General features: G+C 49.7%; 1 protein-coding gene across 1 annotated transcript in view; it reads left to right on the top strand.

Annotated features, from left to right (window-relative positions):
- The window catches only part of LOC310649433 (chromosome-associated kinesin KIF4-like), a 42555-nt gene that overhangs the window by 22797 nt on the left and 4193 nt on the right, over positions 1-15565 (top strand). The window contains exons 18-28 of the mRNA XM_083377843.1: positions 2555-2638; positions 4740-4853; positions 4998-5153; positions 5356-5441; positions 6417-6546; positions 6764-6934; positions 9046-9153; positions 10714-10791; positions 10883-10984; positions 12160-12309; positions 13904-14023. Of these exons, the coding sequence (XP_083233969.1) occupies positions 2555-2638; positions 4740-4853; positions 4998-5153; positions 5356-5441; positions 6417-6546; positions 6764-6934; positions 9046-9153; positions 10714-10791; positions 10883-10984; positions 12160-12309; positions 13904-14023 (1299 nt within the window). The remainder of the gene's footprint in view (positions 1-2554; positions 2639-4739; positions 4854-4997; positions 5154-5355; positions 5442-6416; positions 6547-6763; positions 6935-9045; positions 9154-10713; positions 10792-10882; positions 10985-12159; positions 12310-13903; positions 14024-15565) is intronic.

Raw genomic sequence — 15565 nt, 5'->3', positions numbered from 1 at the left:
CAAGGCTGTGGTTATAAAGAAATGAGAAGAAAAATTGGAGGGGGACTTAAACCAAAGGCGGCATTTCCACTGCACACTTTTCCGAAAAGGGTTTTTGCTATTTTGGCCACTCCTGTATGTAAGGGTGTAGGTCTATACCAGGGGTAGGCAACCTTGGCTCTTTTATGACTCATGGGCTTCAACTCCCAGAATTCCTGAGCCAGCTGGCTCAGGAATTCTGGGAATTGAAGTCCATGAGTCATAAAAGAGCCAAGGTTGCCTACAATTGGTCTATACATATGTTGTACGGAATTGTTTCAAAGGCGTATTGGGCAGGAAGCAACTGAAAGTTCATTTTTAACGTGTGCCGTTGTGCCCACAGGGAAAAAAATGACAAAGGTTTTTTGTTGTTAGCTGTGAAGTCGTGTCTGACCCATCGCGACCCTATGGACCACGTTCCTCCAGGCCTTCCTGTCCTCTACCATCTTCTGGAGTCCAATTAGGCTCACGCCTTCTGCTTCAGTGACTCCATCCAGCCACCTCATTCTCTGTAGTCCCCTTCTTCTCTTATTTATTATTATTTATTTATTAATTTAATTTGTATACCGCCCTTCTCCCTAGGGACTCAGGGCGGTGAACAGGGCAATACATAAAAATTAGGTACAAAAATTAAAATTATTAAAATATAATTAAACAATGCCCATAAATTAATACAAATTTAGAATTAAGATCATTTATAAAAATCCCACCCCGTCCCATCAGGCCAGGCCAGCATGTTTAAAGAGATGGGTTTTAAGATCGCGCCGGAAGGAGCGGAGATCGGGCGCCATCCGGAACTCAACCGGAAGATGGTTCCATAAATCCGGTGCACCCACAGAGAACGCTCTCCCTCTGGGGGCCACCAGTCGACATTCTTTGACCGGTGGCACCCTGAGGAGGCCCTCTCTGTGGGAGCGTACTGGGCGGAGGGAAGTTGACGCCGGCTGCAGGTGCTCCCCAAGGTATTCTGGACCCATGCCATGAAGGGCTTTGTAGGTCATTACCAACACCTTGAACCTCACCCGGAAGACAACTGGCAACCAATGCAGCTCGCGGAGCAAAGATGTAACATGGGAGTATCGGGAGACTCCCAGTACAACTCTCGCGGCTGCATTCTGTACCAGCTGGAGCCTCCGAGTGGTCTTCAAGGGTAGCCCCATGTAGAGAGCGTTGCAGTAATCAAGACGAGAGGTCACGAGCGCATGAGTGACCGTGCGTAAGGCATCCCGGTCTAGATAGGGCCGCAACTGGCACACCAGGCGAACCTGGGCAAAGGCCCCCCTAGTCACAGCTACGGTATGGTCTTCTAAGGAGAGTTGTGAATCTAGGAGGACTCCCAAGTTGCGAGCCCTATCTACAGGAGATAATGACTCACCCCCCATAATGAGGGGTGGGATATCCTGAATATCCCGAGACGCCGGTACGCACAGCCACTCAGTCTTGTCAGGGTTGAGTCGAAGCCTGTTCCTCCCCATCCAGACCCGGACCGCCTCCAGGCACCGGGACATCACGTCGACGGCATCACTGGGGTGGTTTGGAGTCGAAATGAAAAGTTGGGTATCATCAGCATACTGATGATACCCAACTCCAAAACCACGAATGATCTCACCCAGCGGTTTCATGTAGATGTTGAACAGGAGAGGCAAGAGGACCGACCCCTGAGGAACTCCACAAGCGAGAGGCCTCGCGGTCGACCTCTGCCCCCCTGCCAACACCGACTGCGAGCGTCCCAGGAGATAGGAGGAGAACCACTGAAGAACCGTGCCTCCCACTCCCAATCCCCTGAGATCTTTCCCAGCATTAGGCTCTTCTCCAGTGAGTCCTTCCTTCTCATTAGGTGGCCAAAGGATTTGAGTTTCCGCTTCAGGATCTGGCCTTCTAAAGAGCAGTCAGGGTTGATCTCCTCTAGGACTGACCAGTTTGATCGCCTTACAGTCCAAGGGACTCGCAGGAGTCTTCTCCGGCACCAGAGTTCAAAGGCCTCCATTCTTTGGTGCTCAGCCTTTCTTGTGGTCCAACTTTCACTGCCATACATTGCAACTGGGAAGACCATAGCCTTGACTATACGCACTTTTGTTGACAGGGTGATGTCTCTGCTTTTTAGTGTGCTGTCTAGATTTGCCATGGCTTTCCTCCCGAGGAGCAAGCGTCTTTTAATTTCTTGGCTGCAGTCCCCATCTGCAGTGATCTTGGAGCCCAAGAAAATAAAATCTGTCATTACCTCCATTTCTTCCCCATCTATTTGCCAGGAATTGAGAGGGCCGGATGCCATGATCTTGGCTTTCTTAATGTTTAGTTTCAACCCAACTTTTGCACTCTCCTTCTTCACCCGCAACACGAGGCTCTTTAGTTCTTCTTCACTTTCTGCCATTAGAGTGGTATCATCTGCGTATCTTAGGTTGTTGATATTTCTTCCGGCAATCTTAATTCCAACTTTTGATTCATCTAGCCCTGCCTTTCTCACGATGTGCTCTGCATATAAGTTAAATAGGCAGGGCGACAGTCTAATCTAATCTAATCTTGTCTCCTTCCTCAGGATCGCAAGCGGCAGTATGAACTGGTCAAGCTGGAGCAGGACTTCCAAAAGCAGGCCGCCGTCCTCCGACGCAAAGCCGAAGAAGTGAGGGACCGCCGACACTGTCTCCTTTTCCTCTTTCAGAAGCCCCCCCACCCCACCCCCGTGTTCCCCCTTAAAATGACATCTAATGCAGGTAGCCCTCGGCTTACAACGTTTCATTTAGTGACCATTCCAAGTTACAGCGGTAAGCGAAAAAAGCAACCTACGACCGTTTTTTCACACTTAACGACCGTCGTTCCCCAGGATCACGGAATCAAAAATGGCACGCTTGGCACACTGACTCACTGACTCGTGTTGACGACGGTCGCAGCGTCCCCGGGGGTCACGTGATCATCTTTTGCGACCTTCTGTTTGGGGCAGCCGGATTCACTTAACAACGGTGTTACTAACTTAACACCAGCAGTGATTCACTTAGCAACTATAGCAAGGTAGGTCGTAAAAACAGCAAAATTCACTCAGCCAATGTCTTAACGTAGCAGCAAAAATTTGGGACTCCATTGTGGTCGTAAGTCGAGAACTACCTGTCTGGGGGGGGAGGGGTTTGCCAAAACCTTCCATAGCAAACAGTGGGTTCGCTTAATGACTGAGGTGTTCACTTAATGACTGCAACACTTGCGTCATTACCCCCCCTCCCCACAAGAAAGGTTGGCCAAGTGAGTGGTGTGCATCACGATTGTAATGTGCAGGCTTCATTACCGTCGTAAATCGAAGGCGGCCTCTTGACTCCTGGCCTTACAGGTGGTCCTCAACCTACGACCACAATGGACACCCAAATTTTTGCAGCTAAGTGAGACAGGTCTTCAGTTGGAGTTTTTGCCCCTTTTTACGGTTTGGGTTTTTTTTGCCACAGTTGCTGATGAATCGCTGCAGTTGTTAAACCACGACTAACCCAGTTTTTACGGGGAATCTGGCTTACTTTTTGACCTTGCTTGTCAGAAAGTCGCAGTGAGTCCAGATGACACTTGAAAGTTTCCCACTCAAATTAAGTCCACCAGGCAAAAAAGAAATTCACAATACAAGAGGGTTGACGAGGCGAGAAAAGACCAGCGTTCACAAGGCACGATCCAAGTCAGGGCACGGTGTCAATTCCAAAGCGAGGCAGGAATTGCAGCGGCCAGAAAACACACAGCTAGGAAATGAACCACGTTGTTCCCAGCATCGCCTCCATCTGTCTAGTGTGCTAAATAGCCAGCTTCCAGTGCAGCCCATCAAGAAGGGCGAGGTTGCCTCCTCAGGAGTCATCTGGCTGACCTCTGCTCCTGCCTTTTCTCTGACCTGCCTGTTCTTGGATAAGGCGCAGAAGGCAGTTCCTGTTTGAATAGGAGTAGAGCAGAACAGAACAATAATAGAATAGAAAAAAGAAAGGAAATAAGGAATAGAATAGAAATAAGGAATAAAATAGAATGTAAATAAGGAATAGAATAGAATAATAGAACAGAATAGAATTAATAGAATAGAATAGAAATAAGGAATAGAATAGAAATAAGGAATAAAATAGAATAATAGAACAGAATAGAATTAATGGAATAGAATAGAATTAATGGAATAGAGTAGAATTATCGAACAGAATAGAATTGAATAATAGAATAGAATAGTATGCAATAGAATAGGAATAGAGTAGAATAGAAAATATTGTCACTTTAAATGTACATTAATCAGCATACATTAAAATGAAACTGTTGCATTCAGCTCTCAAAAAAAATACAATGATGCATTTACCCACATAATGTAAACATACATGACACGGAGAAACATCACAGTCTAGTTTGGCATAAGGAACAAAGCTGTTACAGAATCTAGTCGTTCTATAAATACTTTGAAACCTCCTTCTAGAGGGGAGCAACAGAAACAGACCATGAGGTGAGGGTGTGTGGAGTCTCTAACAATGCTCCGAGCTATAAGCGCTTGTAAGCCGTGTCCTGTATGGTGGGAAGCGAGCTTCCTACGACCTTCTTGGCTGTCCTTGCCCCCCACCCTCTTCCACCTGGGGCTCTGCCGCTAGCAAACCAGGCGGCGGTGCGGTTCGTTCCGACTCACTTGTTCCTCGTCACTCGACTGGCTGCCAACCGTTGTAAGTCGAGGACTGCCCTGCAAGGCTCCGCCTCCCTCCTTCCAAGCTTCTGACCTCTGCCATCCTTCTCAGGCTGCCGCGGCTAACAAGCGCTTGAAGGACGCCCTCCAGAAGCAGCACGAAGCCGGGGCGAAGCGAAAAGCCCTTCAGAGCCGGGGACTGGAAGCAGTTGCTGCCCGGGTGAAGGTGAGGCTCCAGGAATGGCCTTCTGGCTCCTTAGATCCCCTCGGATTCCCAGCAGCTGGGGTCCATGCGGGTACTGGATGATGGGAAGGGTGGCCCAGATTCCCATGGACCCCGGGGCGCCAAGATCCTCTCCTTCCGTCCCAGAACTGGCTGATGAATGAAGTGGAGGTCCTGGTGAGCATAGAAGAAGCCCGCCATCATCTGAACGATCTTCTGGATGACCGCCGGACGTTGGCCAAGGAGATTGCGCTGCTGAAAGAGAAGCACGAGGCCGGAGAGGTCCTCCCGTCCAAATACAAGGTGAGCAATACAGGAGCCCGATGTGGGGGAGGGAAGGGCGGGGGGGTCCTTCCCTCTCAATCCAGGCCTTTGGAAGCGGCCTGGGAGGTGATTCCCCTCCCATTTCCTGGCTTTAAAGGAATTTTGCCCCACCCAAATCAGCCTTTTGGGGGGTTCCTTCTGGCGCTTGACGATCCTTCTCGTTTCCCCCCCCCTCCCCCAGCGACGCACGTTTTCCTACAAATCCATGGAAATCAACCATTCCATCACCAAGCAGATCGAGAGCCTGGAGACCGAAATGGAACTCAGGTAAGAGAAACCGAGAAGCCGGCTTCTTCAGTCGGGGGTTTGTCGACCTCGGCCCCTTTAAAACCCGGGGACTTCAACTCCCAGGATTCCCCAGCAGGTTTTCTTGGGAGGTTGAAGTCCAAAAGTTGGAAGTCTTAAAAGGGGCCAAGGTTGGCAAACCCTGCCTTAGATGACCAAAAATCCAAATATGGAAGAGACGCAAGCGTTACGAACGACAGCTGGACCACCTCCGTAGGCGCAAAGCAGGACAGGCTAGCGGCAACCATCAACCAGTGGAACGCCTTGCCTCCAGAAGTGGTGGGTGCTCCATCACTGGAGGCTTTCGAGAAGAGATTGGACAGGCATATGTCTGTAATGGCTGAGGGCTGGGGTCTTCAAACCTGGCCCTTTGATGACTTGTGGACTTCAACTCCCAGAATTCCTCAGCCAGGGTGCAAAGCATTATGGTGTGGTATATAAGTCTATTGCTACTGCTCTTCGTTTCCTTTCCTTCCTTCCTTCCTTCCTTCCTTCCTTCCTTCCTTCCTTCCTCCCTTTCCATTGCTCCTTACTTCCTCACTTTGCCCTCTCCTTCCTTCCTCCCTCCCTCCCTCTTTTCCATTGCCTGCCTTCCTTCCTCATTTCCATTGCTCTCTCTTTCCTTTCCTTTCTTACCTTCCTTCCTTCCCTCCCTCCCTCCATCCTTTCTTCCTCCTTTCCTTCCTTCCTCATATCCATTGCCCTCTCCTTTCCTTTCTTTCCTTCCTTCCTTGTGGTTAGAATGCAGTATTACAGGCAAACTGCCGACTGCCAACAGTTCGATCCTGACCGGCTCGAGGTTGACTCAGCTTTCCGTCCTTCCGTGGTCGGTAAAACGAAGACCCAGATTGTTGGGGGCAAGAGGCTGACTCCGTAAACCGTGGTACAGGGTGACGTGGTCTCTAAGTCTTAAGTGCTGTTGCTCGTGCCCACCAACCCTTTGACCCCGTTCCACAGGAGCGCCCAGATTGCCGATCTGCAGCAGAAGTTGCTGGACGCCGAGAGCGGTGACCGGGCCAAACAGCGCTGGGAAAACATTGCCACCATATCCGAAGCCAAGTGCGCCATCAAGTACCTGATTGGGGAAGTAAGTTTTGCGGGCCGCAGAGAAGCCAGGAGCCACTCCAGAAAGGGCCCCGCCAACCCGCCTGGCCCCAGGACGTGGCTGGTTGGTACCTTCAAGAGGAGGTCCAAAGCTTCGCTGGTCCTCTGCTGGTCAAGAGGTGTGTTGGGTGTGGGTGTGTGGCCAGAAACTCTCCTAATGTCCTCCCCTTGTGTTGAATTTCCTTGCTCCCCCAAAAAAGCTGGTGTCCTCCAAAGTCGAAAACGGGAAGTTGGAGAGCCGGCTCCAGCAGAACAAAACCTCCTGCGCCGACGTGCACAAGATGCTTCTGGAAGAGCGGAAGGGGGCCGCCGAGGCGGAGGGCGAGCTGGAGAGACGCCTGGTCCAGGTGGAGGAGGAGTACCAGGAGAAGGTGCGGCCCGGACAAAAAGAGGATGGGGATTCTCCGTCATCCAGGTTCTCCCAAACATGCTTCCTCCCCCCCCCCTTTTCAGGAGGCAACTGGACTTCTTCCTTTGTTCTTTGAAGATGTTTCACTTCTCACCCAGGAAGCTTCTTCAGTTCTGGCTAAATGGTGGGGAACGGAAGGATTTGTACTCCTTGCAGACACCTGGTCATTTGTATTCTTTCGGAGAGCCGTTGAGGCCACTTGGAGGTTTACCTGTATGCTCAGGGTCACCTGAGTGGTGCAAATGGGTGTGGAGCCTTCTTGGAACTGCTGAAAGGGCCGTGTTGTAGACAGGAGATGGATGGCGCCGTGTCCCTCCCCCTCTGTTGAGGGAGGGCTGTTCAGTTTTGATGTAGACGGCCTCTTTGACCCCTCTTTCAAACCAGCGGTCCTCTCTGTCCAAAATGTGGACCCTGAGGACACAGCTAACCCTCCAAGTGGCCTCAACGGCTCTCTAAAAGAAGGCAAATGACCAGCTGTCTGCAAAGGAGTATAAATCCTTCCATTCTCCACCATGCAGTCAGAACCTGAGGAAGCTTCTGGGATGAGAAGCGAAACCTCTTCAAAGAAAAAAACAAAAAAGTCTTGTTGCCTCCTGAAAAAAAGCACCTTTGGACACACACACACACACACACACACACACTGTTTGCAGAAATGTCACAATAGGTAATGCAGTGACCCCCCCTCCCCGAAAGTGATGGACCTTGTTTTCGAAGAACAGGAATTGCCAGGTCGTCCTCGACTTCCGAGCACAATTGACCGGCCAATTTCCGTTGCTAAGCAGGACGGTTTCAGCCAGCTTTGTCCCGTTCTGTGACCTTTCTTGCCACCGTTGCTAAGTGACTCACTGCCGTCGCTAAGTTGGCGCAGGCCATCCGCGACTTGACACAGTTCGTGTTACAACAGCATGGGGGTGGGTGGGTGGGTGGAAGCGACTTAGGACCCCGTTCTTCACGCTTAACGACCGTGTCGCAGCCTCCTCACGGTCAGGTGATCGAAATTCCGACACTTGTCAATGGGCCCCTATTTACGACAGTCGCAGTACCCTCCCCGTGCAATCCTCCCCCTTTCCCCCCCCCCCGACCTTCTGATAAGCAAAGCCGACGGCTGAAACCAGGTTCACTTAACCATGGGGCTACTCATTTAACGATGGCAGTTTACATGTGTGGCCAGAAAAGTCATAAAACAGAGGGGGGGGATTCACTTTTTAACGCGACACCTAACTTTGGGGCTCAATTGCGGTCGTACGTTGAGGACTAATATGAGCAGCAGTCTTCCAACGTGGCTCTTTGATGATTTGTGGACTTCAACTCCCAGAAATCCTCAGCCAGCGTGAGGGAACTATGACCCCTTTATGACTTGTGGACGTCAACGCCCAGAATTCCTCAGCCGGCGTGCCTGGCTGAGGAATTCTGGGAGTTGAAGTCCACAAGCAGGGGTCTTCAAACATGGCCCATTTATGACTCGAGGACTTCAACGCCCAGAATTCCTCAGCCGGCCGTGCCTGGCTGAGGAATTCTGGGAGTTGAAGTCCACAAGTCATAAAAGGGTCATAGTTCCCTCACACTGGCTGAGGAATTCTGGGAGTTGAAGTCCACAAGCAGGGGTCTTCAAACATGGCCCATTTATGACTCGAGGACTTCAACTCCCAGAATTCCTCAGCCGGCCGTGCCTGGCTGAGGAATTCTGGGAGTTGAAGTCCACAAGTCATAAAAGGGTCATAGTTCCCTCACACTGGCTGAGGAATTCTGGGAGTTGAAGTCCACAAGCAGGGGTCTTCAAACATGGCCCATTTATGACTTGAGGACTTCAACGCCCAGAATTCCTCAGCCGGCCGTGCCTGGCTGAGGAATTCTGGGAGTTGAAGTCCACAAGTCATAAAAGGGTCATAGTTCCCTCACACTGGCTGAGGAATTCTGGGAGTTGAAGTCCACAAGCAGGGGACTCCGAAGCTGGCTTGAATTCTCTTAAGACGAGGGAGAAAGCCCACTGAAGCTGTGGATTATGGGAGCTCCACTTCCTGCTGGGCTTCGCCTTCTCTTGCCAAACGCTGCCACCCTCTTTCCCTTGGGCAGATTCTCTACCTGCTCAGCCAAGTCCAGCAAAAGGAAGAAGCTGAGAAAAGGCTGGAAACCTCCATTTCCGACCGGGAACAGCAGCTTCTCGAGCGCCTCAGATTCCAGGTGAGCGGGGGGGAGGGGGGGCTGCGATGGCCTTAAATCGGGCGGGGGAGGGGCTTGATAGCGTTTCAGGATAAGAGGTAAGATCCAGAGAGTCCTGGGTTGGTCGCTGCCGAGGTTTCAGGGCGTAAAGGATTCCTTGTCGGTGGGAGGGAGGGAAGAAAAAGGAGAAGGAAGGAAGGAAGGAAGGAAGGAAGGAAGGAAGGAAGGAAGGAAGGAAATAGGCATGGAGAAAGGGAGGCAGGGAGGAAAAAGGAAGAATGGAAAGAGTGGAAGGGAAGGAAGGAAATGAATTGGGAGAAGGAAGGAAGGAAGGAAAAGAGAAGGAAGGAAGGAAATAGGGAGGGAGGCAGGGAGGAAAAAGGAAAGGGAAGAGGGTGGGAAGGAAGGAAGGAAGGAAATGAATTGGGAGAAGGAAGGAAGGGAATAGGGAGGGATGGAGAAAGGGAGGCAGGGAGGAAAAAGGAAGAATGGAAAGAGTGGAAGGGAAGGAAGGAAATGAATTGGGAGAAGGAAGGAAGGAAGGAAAAGAGAAGGAAAGAGGGAAGGAAGGAAATAGGGAGGGAGGCAGGGAGGAAAAAGGAAAGGGAAGAGGGGGGAAGGGAAGGAAGGAAGGAAGGAAGGAAATGAATTGGGAGAAGGAAGGAAGGAAATAGGGAGGGATGGAGAAAGGGAGGCAGGGAGGAAAAAGGAAGAATGGAAAGGGGAAGGGAAGGAAGGAAAAAGGAAGGAAATGAATTGGGAGAAGGAAGGAAAGAGGGAGGGAGGCAGGGAGGAAAAAGGAAAGGGAAGAGGGGGGAAGGAAAAAGAAGGAAATGAATTGGGAGAAGAAGGAAGGAAGACAAGAAAGAGGAAGGAAAGAGGAAGAAAGGGAAGAGGGGGGAAGGGAAGGGAAGGAAGGAAGGAAATGAATTGGGAGAAGATGAAGGAAGGGAAAGAAGAAAGAACCAACCTTGGAGGGCTCTGGTTTAGTTTATGGAGAGGACTTAGGGCTACAACGGGGCCCCAGATTCCCATTCCTAAGGCAGACGGATTCCCTGATTTTTTTGCCCCATTTTACCTCCTTTCTTACCACAGTTGTTAAGGGAATCGCTGCCGTCGTTAAGCGAGCCACACGGTTCTTAAGCAAATCCGGCTTCTCCCCCACCCCGCCTTGCTTTGGCTTGCCGGAAGGTGTCCAAAGGGGAAATCCTTTTTTTGGGGGGAGGGGGGGAACGACACTGCCACCGTCCTAAGTCCGTGCCAGTTGCCAAGCCTCTTTGAGTTTTGACCACGTGAGCGCGGGCGATGATGAAAAAAAAAACACGGTCGTTAAGTGGGAAAAGGTGTCCCTTTTTCCCCACCGCCGCTGTTGGGACTTTGACCGGTCGCTAAACGAACCCTTCTGAGTTGAGGACCGCCCCTGCGGGCTAGTGGCCCAAAGGCTTGAGTGTCAGTGGCGGGGGGGGAGGGGACCACGAGGTTGCTCCCGCCGTTGTGAAGCGAAACGGTCGCTAAACGAATAAGCCGGCCTTTTCTTTCTCTCTGTCCCTCGTGCTTCTCCCCCCTTTCGGCGGCCGGCAGGACGAGGAGCTGGGAAAAATGCAAGAGGTGTTTGAGAAGAACCAGCAGCTCTGCGCAGAGCTGGAGACGCTCAAAAAGGTGAGTCCAAAGAAGGGCCTCACCTGCACGGACAGGTAGCCACGTCTTTATCCGGGCAAAAACCACCCAGCCTTTCTCTTTCCTCCCGCAGAAGCTGACCATTCTCCAGGCTGCCAGCGGGCGGAAGATCTACCAGGTGAATCCCGGCCTCAGAGATAGTCCGGAATCTCCTTTTGATTACGTCCCTCCCAAGGTGGGTGTTCTCGTGTGCGTGTGTGTTTGTGTGTGTGTCTTCCGAGGGCTGGCCAGTTCCGCAGGGCTTAGAAATAGGGAAGTTTATCATATTTCCGCTGTCCCGGTTACCGCTAAAACAGCAGCCGCGTAACGATCGGACGTAGGAGCGACCATGTTGCCTAAAAATTCTGGTGGTCTTTTTAAGACCATGTTGTTGTTGTTATTATTTATTCAATGTATTTGCCACCCATCTCACAAGAATTCCCCAGCCAGCCTGCTTTAAAATGTGCGGACTTCAACTCCCAGAATTCCCCAGCCAGCATGCTTTATGATGGCTGGACTTGAAGTCCCAGAATTCCCCAGCCAGCATGCTTTATGATGGCTGGACTTCAACTCCCAGAATTCCCCAGCCAGCATTTTATGATGGGTGGACCTTTCCCAGAATTCCCCATCCCGCATGCTTTAAAATGTGTGGGCTTCAACTCCCAGAATTCCCTAGCCAGCATGCTTTTAAGATAGGTGGACTTCCACTGCCAGAATTCCTTAGCCAAGCTGCTTTAAAATGGATACACTTCAATTCCCAGAATTCCCCAGCCAGTATGCTTTAAGATAGGTGGGCATCAACTCCAGAATTCCCCAGCTAGGATGGCTGGCTGAGGAATTCTGGGAGTTGAAGTCCACCCCTCTTAAAGTCGCAGTGATTGAGAAACACCATCTTAGTCTGTAGCTCTGTGCTTCAAGGCTGCCCACAGTTTGCCTCAACCAGGGCTAAGCAACCTCGGCTCTTTTGTGACTCGTGGACTTCAACTCCCAGAATTCCTGAGCCAGCCAGGCTGAGGAGAAGGAGAGGGTTCCAAGCTGAGCCATGGCTGGCTGAGGAATTCTGGGAGTTGAAGTCCACAAGTCATCAAGGGAGCCATAGTTCCCCCATGCTGGCTCAGGAATTCTGGGAGTTAAAGTCCACGAGTCACGAAGGGGCCAAAGTTTCCCTCATGCTGGCTCAGGAATTCTGGGAGTTGAAGTCCACGAGTCATGAAGGGGGCAAAGTTTCCCTCATGCTGGCTCAGGAATTCTGGGAGTTGATGTCCACGAGTCATAAAAGGGCCAAGCTTGCCTACCCCTGGCCTAAACTAACCCTCTGAAGTAATCTTTGCCCTTCCTTCGGTGTAGCAACTTTCTTCCCTCCTCCTTCAGCTGAAGCCTCGCCGGATGACCACCGCGAAACCAAAATCCGAAATGAGTTTCGAAGACCCCTCCTCCGAATCCTCTGAGTCGGGAGAAGAAGCAGAGGACGAGTGGGTGCCAGCCAAAATTGCTCGAGGCCAGAGAAAAAGCATTTTAGGGGTACGTAACAGGGAGAAATCATCCTTCATGTCACTGTCCTCAATTCTCCAGGAGACTGCTCTTGAATATGGAGGCTTATCTGTCAGCCGCTGAGTCGAGTTCCTTTCTTCCCCTACTGAAAGGCGGGCCAGCCAGGTTGGTCTAAGCTGGGGGGTCTTCGAACTTGGCCCTTGGATGACTTGCGGACTTCAACTCCCAGAATTCCTCAGCCAGCTCATAGTTCCCTCACGCTGGCTGAGGAATTCTGGGAGTTGAAGTCCACAAGTCATCAAAGAGCCAAGTTGGAAGACCCCTGGTCTAAGCCCCTTCGGTTCCAGATCTGAATCATAGGAGTATGAAATGAGTATAAAATGAATTATTTCAAATGGTGTGCGCGCGCTCACGGGAGGGATCCGAAGGCCTCCATATTGCCAGGCAGGAGCGAGATGATTGGCCAGATGCTAAACTGCAATTGCTAGCAAGAATTCCCGGAGGCTGGAATTCTGTGAGCACCAGGTCCTGGGATCTTTCCTTCCTTCCTTCCTTCCTTCCTTCCTTCCTTCCTTCCTTCCTTCCTTCCTTCCTTCCTTCCTTCCTTCCTTCCTTCCTTCCTATGTAACATTAAGATCTGGGTTTCTTTGTTTTTTCTTTAGATTTTTATTCTGCCCTTTTTTCTATATATAACTCAATACACCTAATACTCCCTCCTATCATTTTCTCCACAACTGTGCTGGGCTGAGAAAGAGGCACAGGCTTAACGTCACCTAGTCGCCTTTTATGTCTGAAGTAGGACTAGAACTCACCGTCTCCTAGTGATTGGTCCCAAATCACCCAGCTGACTTTCATGCCTAAGATGGAAGTAGAACTTCCGGTTTCCTAGTGATTGGCTGCCCCAAAATCACCCAGCTGCTTTTTCATGCCTAAGGCAGGACTAGAACTCACAGTCTCCTGGTGATTGGCCCAAAGTCACCCAGCTGGCTTTCATGCCCAAGATAGAACTAGAACTTATAGTCTCCTACTGATTGGCTGCCCCAAAATCATGCAGCTACTTTTTCATGCCCAAGGCAGGACTAGAACTCACAGTCTCTTGGTGATTGGCCCAAAGTCACCCAGCTGGTTTTTCATACCTAAGGCAGGACTAGAACTCACCGTCTCCTGGTGATTGGCCCAAAGTCACCCAGCTGGTTTTTCATGCCCAAGATGGAACTAGAACATACAGTCTCCTACTGATTGGCTGCCCCAAAATCACCCAGCCAGGTTTTCATGCCTAAGGGAGGACTAGAACTCACAGTCTCCTGGTGATTGGCCCCAAAGTCACCCAGCCAATTTTTCACGCCTAAGGCGGGACTACAACTCGCCGTCTCCTGGTTTCCCAGCCAGCTCCTTTGCCACCACCCTAACCTGCCCCCTCCTTCGCTGTCTTCTCAGCCCACCTGCTCTTCTTCTGGCCTGGGGGGTGGGTGGGGGGAAGCGGCTTGCCTGGGTCCCAGACCTCACCCTCCCTGTTGGGTCTTGGCGTTGGTGCTTTCCTTCTCACCGTCTCTTTCCTGGTGGGGTGTGTGTCTCGCCCTCTCTCCCCCTGACTTTTCTCCTGGTGGGGGGGAATCTCCTCTAGTGCACCTGCCGAGGTTTCTGCGGGAACAAGCAGTGCGGTTGCCGGAAAAACAAACTGGCCTGCTCGGAGGACTGTCGTTGTGAGGGAGAAAAATGTCGGAACCGGGAAAATGGGTTGTTGGTGAGTGCCACCCAGTGGGGAAGCCTTGTTCTCCTTCTTGAGAGTTTGGGGGGGGGGGGGGGAAATTCAGAGAAGAGGAACAAAGGTGATCCAAGGCCTGGAGACCAAAGCATAGGAAGAACGGCTGCGGGACTTGGGTTTGGCCAGTCTAGAGAAAAGAAGAAATAGGGGAGACACGGTAGCAGCGTTCCGGTATTTGAGGGGCTGCCCCAAAAGAAGAGGAGGGGGGGTCACGCTATTCTCCGAAGCACCGGAGGGCAGGACGAGAAACGACGGTTGGAAACTGGTCAAAGAGAGAAGCAACCTGGGATTAAGGAGAAACTTCCTGACAGTGAGAACAATTAACCAGTGGAACAGCTTGCCACCAGAAATCCTGTGCGCTCCATCACTGGAGGCTTTTTAAGGAGAGACTGGACATCCACTTGTCTGAGATAGGATAGGTTCTCCTGCTTTGAGCAGGGGGCTGGACTAGAAGACCTCCGAGGTCCCTTCCAGCTCTATTCCTATTCTATTCCATCCCATCCCATCCTATTCAATTCCTTTCCATATTTTCTCCTATTCTGTTCTATTTCATTTCATTCCATTCCATATTTTCTCTATTCTGTTCTATTCCATTCCATATTTTCGCTATTCTATTCAATTCCTTTCCATATTTTCTCTATTCTATTCTATTCTATAGTTTCGCTATTCTATTCTATTCCATTCCATATTTCCGCTATTCTATTCTATATTTTCGCTATTCTATTCTATTCCATTCCATATTTTCTCTATTCTATTCAATTCCTTTCCATATTTTCTCTATTCTATTCTATTCCATTTCATTCCATTTCATATTTTCTCTATTCCATTCCATTCCATTCCATATTTTCTCTATTCTATTCTATATTTTCGCTATTCTATTCTATTCCATTCCATATTTCCGCTATTCTATTCTATATTTGCGCTATTCTATTCTATTCCATTCCATATTTTCTCTATTCTATTCAATTCCTTTCCATATTTTCTCTATTCTATTCCATTCCATTTCATTCCATTTCATATTTTCTCTATTCTATTTATTTATTTATTTATTTATTTGTTTGTTTGTTTGTTTTTATAAACCGCCCTTCTCCCGAGGGACCATTCCATTCCATATTTTCTCTATTCTATTCTATATTTTCGCTATTCTATTCTATTCCATTCCATATTTCCGCTATTCTATTCTATATTTCCGCTATTCTATTCCATATTTTCTCTATTCTATTCAATTCCTTTCCATATTTTCTCTATTCTATTCTATTCCATTTCATTCCATTTCATATTTTCTCTATTCTATTCCATTCCATTCCATATTTTCTCTATTCTATTCTATATTTTCGCTATTCTATTCTATTCCATTCCATATTTCCGCTATTCTATTCTATATTTCCGCTATTCTATTCTATTCCATTCCATATTTCCGCTATTCTATTCAATTCCTTTCCATATTTTCTCTATTCTATTCCATTCCATATTTTCTCTATTCTATTCTATTTCATTTCATTCCATTCCATATTTTCTCTA

The sequence above is a fragment of the Vipera ursinii genome (assembly GCF_947247035.1).
Source record: "Vipera ursinii genome assembly, chromosome: Z".
In the NCBI taxonomy this organism is placed as follows: domain Eukaryota; kingdom Metazoa; phylum Chordata; class Lepidosauria; order Squamata; family Viperidae; genus Vipera; species Vipera ursinii.
The sequence above is the reverse complement of the archived record's forward strand: the minus strand, read 5'-3'. Positions and strand labels throughout refer to the sequence as shown.